This window comes from Erithacus rubecula, assembly GCF_903797595.1.
Source record: "Erithacus rubecula genome assembly, chromosome: 3".
Classification (NCBI taxonomy): Eukaryota; Metazoa; Chordata; class Aves; order Passeriformes; family Muscicapidae; genus Erithacus; species Erithacus rubecula.
The window spans coordinates 121,933,150-121,943,577 of NC_136689.1; the positions used below are offsets into that span (position 1 = coordinate 121,933,150).

At 36.6% G+C, this 10,428-nt stretch overlaps 1 protein-coding gene across 1 annotated transcript; it reads right to left on the bottom strand.

The window, feature by feature from the left end:
* Positions 1-3,222: 3,222 nt before the first annotated feature.
* SLC7A13 (solute carrier family 7 member 13) lies at positions 3,223-9,940 on the bottom strand (the record flags this gene model as incomplete). Its single annotated transcript, XM_079300701.1, has 4 exons — positions 3,223-3,913; positions 4,614-4,978; positions 6,478-6,609; positions 9,220-9,940. 4 exons carry the CDS (start codon positions 9,938-9,940, stop codon positions 3,668-3,670), a joined length of 1,464 nt encoding a protein of 487 aa, XP_079156827.1. The 3' UTR covers positions 3,223-3,667.
* Between the last annotated feature and the right edge of the window lie 488 nt (positions 9,941-10,428).

A 10,428-nucleotide genomic window follows, 5' to 3' on the forward strand; every position in this document is an offset into this window, starting at 1 on the left:
CTTGGAGATGTGGAATGAGCTAGCAACAATAAGAACTCTTTATAAATTTAATAGTGTATTTGCTTCTTTGTGATTTAGCATTCTAAAACACCCAGGCAAAGAAAGTCTGCATTAACAGAACATCAGTGACATATGCAGGGGATGGGCAATACCATATCTGGGATTGCTTTTACAATGCTAATTCAGCTCAGCTGTGTGAGTCCCTTTACAACAGGGGTCATTGAGAACATTGTTTTTCAGAAAATCCTGTCTCTCTTGGATCTGGGAATAAGTCAACATTTGTGTTGAAGAAGATGCTAAATGTGAGGCAGCCAACCTCTCATTTGCTGTAGAAGAGGAATTTGATGTAGTGAATGACGTAGCACTTGCAGAACAGTTGTTGGATTAAGAAATTTGAGTATTTCCCAGAAGATTATGCATTGCTCTTTTTCTATAAAATTCCATGGCCATACTGGAATAATTTAAACAGTATTTTTTAAAAATTGCAACTAATTCCATTTTCCTCATTTTCTATACCAAATTTTAAATCCTCCCATTTGATTTGTGGAATTTTAAAATCTCATTGTTGCAATTAAACATTTAGTAAATTGTAGGTCTTAAAGGAATTGCAGCTACCTTCACTTAGTCAGAAGCTGAGCTAAAGGATACCAGCTATTCATCTGAACCAAAGAGACTGTGATAATTTGTCCTATTTTCCTTTTTGTAGCGTTCTTGGAACTTAATTCCAGGGGACTATAGGCAGTCTGAACTTACTAATTACTATGAAAAATCATCTCCAATCATCTTAGGCATCCAGAGTTAGTGAGCAGTTTTGGCCATACTTCCTTTGTTGCCATCTAAAAGGTGGAATGAATGGAAATGGAAATCTCTACATAGTGTCTGAATAGCCATACAAGATGTATCTTCACCAATTCCCTGGCTTTTTCCCCCTGCTCCTAAGAAACATCCATACTTGGATTTGAATCTCCATCAATGGTTCTCCATCCAGGTACTTGATGATCCAGGTGAATTGAAGGATCTCAGGGAACATCACAAAATGGATTTCTTGTGCAACCTACACGTCAGCTTAATTTACAGAAAGCAAAGATGATGCTACTGACAGAGCTCATGAAAATCAAGAGAAATTAGTGATTGTTTTTGAAGTGCTTAGGTGCTGTCATGAGGAACACAATAGAAAGGTCTGTAAGACATCAATGTCTATCAAGAGCAGAGAGTGGTAAACAAAATGCAAGATCACATGTTGAAATGGGGAGAAAATGATAGTGAATTCTTTGGCACCATCCATTTATTGCAAAAGGATGAGGTAAGGGTATAGAGAAAGAACAGTTTATTATCTGGTAATACAAGGCCATTGAAAGGCATCTTTGCAGAGGGACTTAAGCAGAGATATTTTTTATTCTGATCTATTCTAAATCTTCTCTTATGATTATGTGTGATTTCCTAGATTTTTATTAAAATTAAAACTATGTACTTCACATTCCAGAAAGAAACATAAATACAATTTATTTTATATTACATTTCTTTGGGACTTTTGAGCTCTCTGATTGTTTGGAACTGCTAAACCTCTGTATTTGAAGTTTGTATCATTAGCAAATACATGCTCCAATTATCCAAACATATCCTGGCATATGTAATCAGTAGGTACTCATTATGGAATTAAATAGATAGTCAACACACTGACAAGAAATGACATGGAAATAACATACACAGTTGAGCAACTTCCTCCAGATGCATTTCCTAATCATGTGGTCTACAACATAGTATTATTGTTACATAAATTTTTCTCCTTATAACTTCTACTTTTCTTTTACATATTAAAATATAGATTTAAAGAAATTACTTGAAAGTTCACTCTGGCACTGCCACACCTGCATTTACAAATCAGCAATGGATGGTCACAGCAAAATCATTTCTTCCTTTCACAATTCAGTCCTTAAAATGTAACTCCTCTACAATGTTGATGAGTCTCATGATTTTTGGAATTTAAATAGCAGGATAAATGTTTTTCCAATAGGACTATTAAGTGAAATTAAGCATTGATTCCTTTCTTGTGTTCTGCAGGATCCAATCTCCAGCTCAGCTGCATACAATGCAGTCCTCACTTGTATGATCTTTTCTTCATACAGCATTTTAAAAGGTAAAATTTTTTCTTCAAATTTTCATTCTGTGTGCATTATCCCCTTGAGAAAAGCCACTTGCTTCATATATTTGTTTTCATTTGGGGGCTCATTCCAGTGCAAAGTCAAATCCTCTTAAACCTTAGGTTGATTCCTGGTTTTATTGATGGCCACCTGCTACTTTGGGTAGCTCTGAAGAATTCTTTATCTACCATTCCTATCTCTAAATTTTTTATATATCAGTGAATCGAGTATTGTAGCAGGATTTTTTTCATTCTACTGTGTTGTAACACAATGCCCTGTAAGTCAGTTTCACCAATACAACATCCATTAAACCAGAGATCACGGTGTAAGAGTGCTGTTCGGCTGGGGCCATCTACTGGTTGTGATGCTCATCTTTCATTGCTAGATTTGGTAAATCACTTTATATTTGTAGCTCTATTTTAATTTAAAATAGCAACATATATTAATAATCACCTACATACATGATTTTTAATGTACTTTTTATTTGTTTTTAAGATTAAATATTCCGTGAACTTTTTATTGCCCAGTTATCAGAAGAAAAAAAGAATTCATTTATCTTGCTTGCATAAACAAAATAAAAATGGAGTGGAGGAGGCCTAAAAAAGCTCTTACTTCTCAATAACACCAAAAGGAAAGCAAGGAATAAAGTAATACTGATGCTAAGATGTAAATGATTTAGTAAAGGAATCTATGTATCTTTAGTTTTATTTCTGTGATGAAAAGGATAAATAATTCTTATTGTCTTACTTGATGCATTGTAAGATTTCACCTTGAATTTGTATGTGCTATTATAAAATAGCTAAGATGCATCATATCCAGTTTTCTTGGGATTTAAAAAGATCTCAGTCAACTTTATGATATTCTTCAAATGTTTTCATTAAAAATAAATTAATGCCAAAAAAAGTAGCAGATGAAAAGAAATACAAAGTCTTTAAAACTGGAAATTCTAATCAATGAGTTGCCACAAACTAGGAATAATCCAGACAATTTAGTTCTAAGTGTGAAAGTGTATTTTTGTAATGATACAATTATGTATTTATTCACTTATTGTATTGATCATTATTTGTGGTGTGATTGAGTCATTTCTATTATTGCAAGACTTTACACAACTTTTAACTGTTTTCAGCAGCAAGAGAGCATTTTACAGATTTTGCAAGTTTAAGAGAGATCTTTTGCACCTATTATATTAGTATATATATACATTTATGTATTTATACAAACAAAAACAAACATATATACATATTAACTTTTTATTCTAACGCCATGGTTTAGTTGATGAGGAGGTGTTAGGTCAGAGGTTGGACTTCATGATCTCAAAGGTCTTTTCCAGCCTAGTTCATTCTGTGATTCTGTGCCTATACATACAAGCATGTGCACATTAGCAATATATGTGTATACATCTACATATGTATATGCATGCATGCACACCTATATATCACACCAACATCTAAATTGTACTGTTTATAGTCTCAGTTAAACAAAATCCTCTTTTGGCTCTCAGTTGTACTGAGATTAAATATCTGCCATTATTCACATTTGCCCTCATCAGATCCATCAGCAGGACAGACTTCTAACAGGAGCTGTAAGTGGCAAGTAATTTTATCAAGAAATGCAAAACGGAATTTAAAATGTATAAAAGGCAGATAAATTATAAGACTTCCAAGCATGAACAGGAAAGCATAAAAATATTGCAGGTTTGGAGACCAGATTATGGGAGCTAGAACTAGGAAGAAAGACATCGCCACCATCATAAATGGAACTGGTAAAAACACCTGTAAGAGAAAGAAAAACGTGGCTTAGGAAATAAAGAAAACAACTGTGATTTTATACCTCATTCATTAGAATAACAAAATGTTCTTTGCCACAGTAGAGTACCATTTCTCATGCTGCTATAAATTTACCCAGGACAAGAGTCATCTGACTCATACTGCCTATAGGAGAGGCATATTTTTAAAATATTAGTTTAGGCTCCTTCTATTGTCAAAAGGGAGAAACATGTAGTACTGGAAATCCATTTGTTCACATATGATATGGTGGGCTTCTATGAGACACTCGGGACTGGGTGCCTAGAAACCTTCACAATAAGCATAGACTTCTAAATCAGCTTTCAGACTGCTGGAGTAAGAGGAAATTCAACCTGTCCTTAATGTCAGGGAAGATGAGAGCAGATCAAAGTTTAATTAACTGTGAATGACAATGGGTCCAATATTGCTCTTGTTACTGCTCCACACTGGTATGGTTCCACATTGTCTGCACATCTACCCCATTCTGCAAAGAACCATCTCCTGTTTGCAAATTCTCTGGGGCAGTTTGTTTCTCTTCTTTTTATAGTGAAGCAAAATTTTCAAATAAGGCTCTAAGCATTGAGATTATTATTTGCATTTTTGTGACTATCCACTTTGGATTTGTACTTCTATAACTTTTGCATGCTACCCAGGATATAAAAACATTTTGTAACTTAGACCCATTTACTTTGTATGGCCGGTGTAGATGAGGCTCCCGGTATCGAAGTACAATCAGGCTTGCGCAAGTCAATCCAATCATAAGCCAGCCAGAAAATCCAAAGTAATTTGTTAACATCATAAGGTCAGAGGGGATGATAAAAATGGATGCAATGATGGTTGAAAAAATCATGGCTGGTGCTGGAGTACAGGAATGGACATTAAGCATGGATATTAAAAGAGGTAAATGTCCTGATTGACTTCCAGCATAGCTTAATCGACCAAGTGTGAACATGCTGCTGTTGAGGGCACCAAATATTGAGACAGCAACAGAGAGAGGAATGATCCAGGCAACAGAGGGGATCACTCGATCAGCCCAAGTGACTGCCACAGCAACTGCAAGAAAGCAAAGAATTAGTGTAGTACAAGTACCATGCTCCGAATAACTGACTAATTCAACAGGAACTAAACTTAAAATACAAAAAGCACCTATTATTATTTACCAGCAATGCCTGCTTTTCATTGCAGTAGTCAAACACTAATCCAATCCTAAGTGTGTTTCATTCAGGAGCTAAATATTTCCTGGAGGATGAAGCAAGAAGAAGTACTGCCTGCCAGAGCAGGCCAGGGAAACCCGCTGGGGCCAATACCACAGCCATGGACTGCCCAGCAGGAGTAAGCTGCATCTCACATCCTGCATCACAATCACACACATCTGGGCAAGGAAAGAAAATTAACTCCTTGGTCCCTGGTCTGACCACGGTGGTGACACAATCTGCTGTTACAGGAAACTGTCAACAGGAGCACATCTACATTCCAAGATGAGCTATTAATGACATTTTGTTTTGAGTGGAACTGAGAAACGTGGAAGAAGGAATATAGGTCTTGCAGTATCCTGTGCAGCATAGGAAGTTATTAGAGATAGGGAAGGAACAAGAACAAGCAGTGTTTGAAAAAGTGCTATATTTTAAGGTTATCTTCTCAGCTGGCATAGACAACACCATTCCCCTGGCATGCATGGAGCTGGTCATGCCAGCTGGCAGCTGCTATTCATAGAGTGTCTGCTATTTGCTGCCTCCTTCATTGTAGCATGCAAATGATCCATCTCTCCCAGCAGGCAGCCTGACACCAGCCGAGTGATAATACGAGGTTACTGAGTGACAGATACACTGTTCTCATTTATATTAGTGAGCTTTTTTCATAGGGAAAAGAAAAGATTGATCCATCCAAATGAGGTATGCTTTTTGTAAGACCTGTAGGCAAGGTCTGACAGCTCAGTTTCATTACAGTGGGATTTAAAATGTGCTGCTTGGACAATCAAGGAGAATACAGTTCCCTTTGGAGCTTTTCATGGCCAGCTTATTGGCACAGGATCTGAGACAGGCTTTACATACACTGGAATTTTGTATAGGCTCTTCTAAGAAATCACAATACTTATCATTAATAATACACACCCAAAATGGCTACATTTTTTATGTCCATAGTCTTTTCTACACTCCTGAACATTTTGGACTTGTCCACCTCCTAAAGAGTAATGGCTTTAGTCTGATACTTCATGAGATAGGGAAAGAAGGAGGAGATAGGCTTAAAACTACAGGAAAACAAAGATCATCTCTATACATGGGACTTGACTTTCACCTTATTTTCCAGGTTTTAAAACACTTCTAATTTCTTTTTAGAAAGTGTAGAAAAAAGCCAACAATTTCAACAATGTGCCTGCATTCACCCAACTTGTACCATACAGTAAAGTTAAAGAAAAATTCTCTGTTAAGAGAAAATGAACTAAAATTTCTGGACTGTGAAGTTAAGTGAGCAGAAGTAACCCAGGGTATTGACATCAGATGAGTACATCAATGGGCCATTCTTTTTTAATTAAAAAAGTATTAAATACGTACCTGAGGAGACAATTTCCTTAGGTGTGAGGACAGTCAGATATGAGATGTTCACTAGTAAATAAAAAACAATTACTGCAGGAACAGCAGTCATCACAGTTAAGGGGATATTTCTGCTGGGGTTTTTCATCTCCTCTGAAAAATACAATTTAAAACAACAAATGAAGCAAGCAGTGTATCTTCTGCAGGTATTTTTTTCAGTGGTGAACCTGTGCAGAGTTTGACAAACTGATACCAAAGTCTTGCCCCAATCCCTAATCATGGTTGCTAAATTCTATGCTTGTGAAGTGCTAGGCATTCTCAAATAGGTTAATATCAAAGATTCTTAATAATTTATTATTATTTAGCTATTTTTTAATTATTTTGGAAGGAGGGCTGGATGAAGAGCTGATTGATTAAAAAAATGACAAAAGGAGTGATAACTTCCCTTTGATCTGATTAATCACATATTTGACTTACATTAGAAAAGTGATTAAGAAATTTTCAAGTAACCTTACTTGAAAATCACTAGCTTAAACATGAAAGTCTTAAGTGACATTTATTCTGACGTCTCCTCACAAATCCTGATTTGAAACTTATTGAGCATATTTGCCTATTCCTATTCAAAACCTTTCTCTTTGCTCTTATATCAAGAAATACAGAAGAAGTAACAGGAAACACTGAAGGTATAGACATAAGATCAATAATGCAGTGGCTTTAAAAGGGGAGCATTCCCAGATGAATTCTGATGATTATTATTTTTTCCAGGGCAAAGATGGTGGAGGAAAACTGTTTAGTGCTAATAAAATAGCTGATAGCTTTAAACAATTCTTACCAAACAAGAAAAAAAAAACAAATTTTGCAGGTGAATAACTCAGGCACTGATACACATTCCTGGGCATGTCAAAGTCCCAGCAAAAGATAGAGTTTGTTTTCAGAAGCCTAATCTCAACCATCCTCATCTCAGCCAAAAAGGTTTTTGTTAATCTCTTTTGCTCCTTCCTCTTGTTCCCTCTCCACTTCCCATTTCCCACTTCCCACTTCCCTCAGCCTTTACAGACAATTTCCTGAGTATTACCAGCAAATAAGTGATAAGAGGGAGAAGTGAAAAGTTAAAATTGCAGCTTATTTAAACTCTTTTTAGGAGACAGTAATCTGTTTCCTCCTTCAAATTTAATTTCTATCTTCTGCTCAGGACAACAGCCTTGAGCCATGATCCCTGTGCTAGCTGTAATGCAGAGACAAGATTGAAGAATTCTGCAATAATGGAATTCAGATACTATCAGAGAATTTGGGATTTATTTCAGATGTACGAAATACACTTAGTAATTTGGAGCTCACAAGAGGATAATCACCAAAATTGCCAATTTAAATTTATCTTTCCATTTGTTCTGTTGCTTGTTGCAGTCTTGCCAGCCAGCTGGCACCTGATCCATCAGCTGAAGCTAACAGAAATGAAGTTATTGTTGAAGAATAGAAAACTCAGTTTGGTCCAGAACTACTGCATAGGTTACATCTGTCTGAACAGCTGTGCTGCCCAGTGTTTGGCATTTATTAGTACTGCACACTGATCAGAATAAATCAATATTTTACCACAAGTCCAAGTCTTGCATTTTCTCAGGCTTACAAAGCCAAGTGCTTCCCTTTACAGAATCCCTAAGGTTTCCAAACCATATTTTCCTGATTAATATCACTTTTATTTTTAATTGCAGCCTATTTTTAAAGCTGGAGTACCTGGATTATAAAGACAACAGTCAGATTTTTAAACATTAACCAAATTTTCACACTATCTTCACCACTGAGGTGAGGTGAGGATACCACTTTGTGGTATGCATTTAACACATTCAGTTTATTTAATATTTTACATGATAAAGGTCAATGGATACAAACGGTTAAAGATATAACAGCAATATCCACTTGCTCAAATGCAATTCCATGCATCTGATGATACTATAAAACTCTATATTTTAACTTGGGATGTGTATAACTAATATTATGAACATTATTTCTGTAGCTTTCATGAAAAAATGTTCATTTATTACTGCCACGTCAGTGGATATAGAATAGGGAAGTAAGTACATTTTCAAAAACCTTTAAAATGTTATAATTGAGTACAACTTCTATAAAAGAATATGATACCATCTTCCACAGACCTCTCTTTACCTTCTATTAGACTTCAAAAGTCTATTTTCCCAGGAAAAAATATCCCATAAAATGACTGCATTCTACCAAAACTCAAAATTAATTTGTCTATGTTCAAACTGGCTGTATAACCTCAGAAAAGGTACAGATATTTAAATAGAAATTATTTATGCACACATAGTTTGGCATGGATAACTTAATACTTTCCTAAAAATACACAGACATGGACATCGAGAAAGACAAAACACAAATTTTTAAGGTAAGAAAAAATCTGTTTATGCATGAGATTTAAAATTAACTGTTATGATTTCTCTTGTAAGAAAAATTCTGTTTATGCATGAGATTTTAAATTAACTGTTGTGATTTCTCTTGTAAGAAAAATTCTGTTTATGCATGAGATTTTAAATTAACTGTTATGATTTCTCTTTTACTTCCCTGGAAATGTCAGCTTGGTTCTGCATAAAAAGCAGGAATTTTCCCTAGAGAGGAACGACTTTTTTACCAGCCCCAACAAACACTCATGTAAAATGTGAAAGACCTTGTGGTCTCAAAGCAGAGACAAGTTCTCCCAAAACAAGGCGAGGATGAGAACTGCAGAACTAAATCTAAAGAGGAGCACAGTACCTGCCATGTAATTGAGGGACCACCAGCCACCATAGGCATACAGCCCTTGGAAGAAGGCTTCAGCAACCTGTGAGGCGTTGGGGATCTCTGAGCCAAACATGTCCTCAAACCTGGCCAGACTCTCCTTTTGCCTGGCAATGAGGACTATGCCACCGACAGCAATCACAGACAAGGCCATCATCTTCAGCAGAGTGAAAACTGCCTGCACCCACGCAGACATTTTGACGCTGAGGCCATTCAAGATCCCCAGGGACCAGAGAACGGCCAAGGCCAAGCACTTCTTCAGCACGTCTGGCACAGGACAAACGCCATAGAAAGGCTGCGTGGCATATTCAGCAAACAGCAAGGCTCGAGCAGCATTTGATGCTGGCTTGGCAAACGTTGATGTCCAGATAAACACAAAGGCAGGAAGGGATCCAAGGCCTCTTTTAATATGGCTGTATTCTCCTCCACAGAAGGGCAGAGCGGTTCCCAGCTCCGCATAGCAGAGGGCACCCATCAGGGAAACCAGCCCAGATGCCGTCCAGATCGTCAGCGCAACGCCAATGTTGAGTAAGGAATGTTTCAGCACCCCGGTGGGAGACACGAAGATCCCCGCTCCAACGATTGATCCTACAATAAAACTTACCCCTTCAAAATAACCTATATTTCTTTTGAGTTGCATCTTGGCTTTTTCTTTTCTTTGCACATTTTTGGGGTCTTTTTTTTGTCCTTTTCCCATTTTTTCCTGGTTTTTTTCACAGCAGATTTTACTTTGTTGTTAGCAGTCTGTCACACCCCTACTTGCTAGGGAAATGTTATGGGAAGCTTGGCTTAATCATTCAGACAAGAGAGCATACTTTGGGTTTTGATGTCTCCTGTGTGAAGATAATTAACCAAACACTTCAAGAAGCACTGGCAAATCATGTACATGTCGGTTTAATATGTACTTTATAAATTATTAAGATCTTCAGGTATTTTTAAAGAAAACAGAATAAAAAATATTGTACAGCAAATGTTCATTTCTCAGATTATTTTAATCAACAGATTTCACCTTGTTTTAAGTACACCTTCAGAGACAACCACAGAGGTAAATGTGACTTCTACATCAACCCTAGGGAAAGAGGAAGGATATGGCAGCGTGAGGAAAGAAAACCTTCTGTATATTATTGGCAGTGACATGGACATTAGAGGAACAGCCTGGCACTATTTATCCACCATCCATATTGA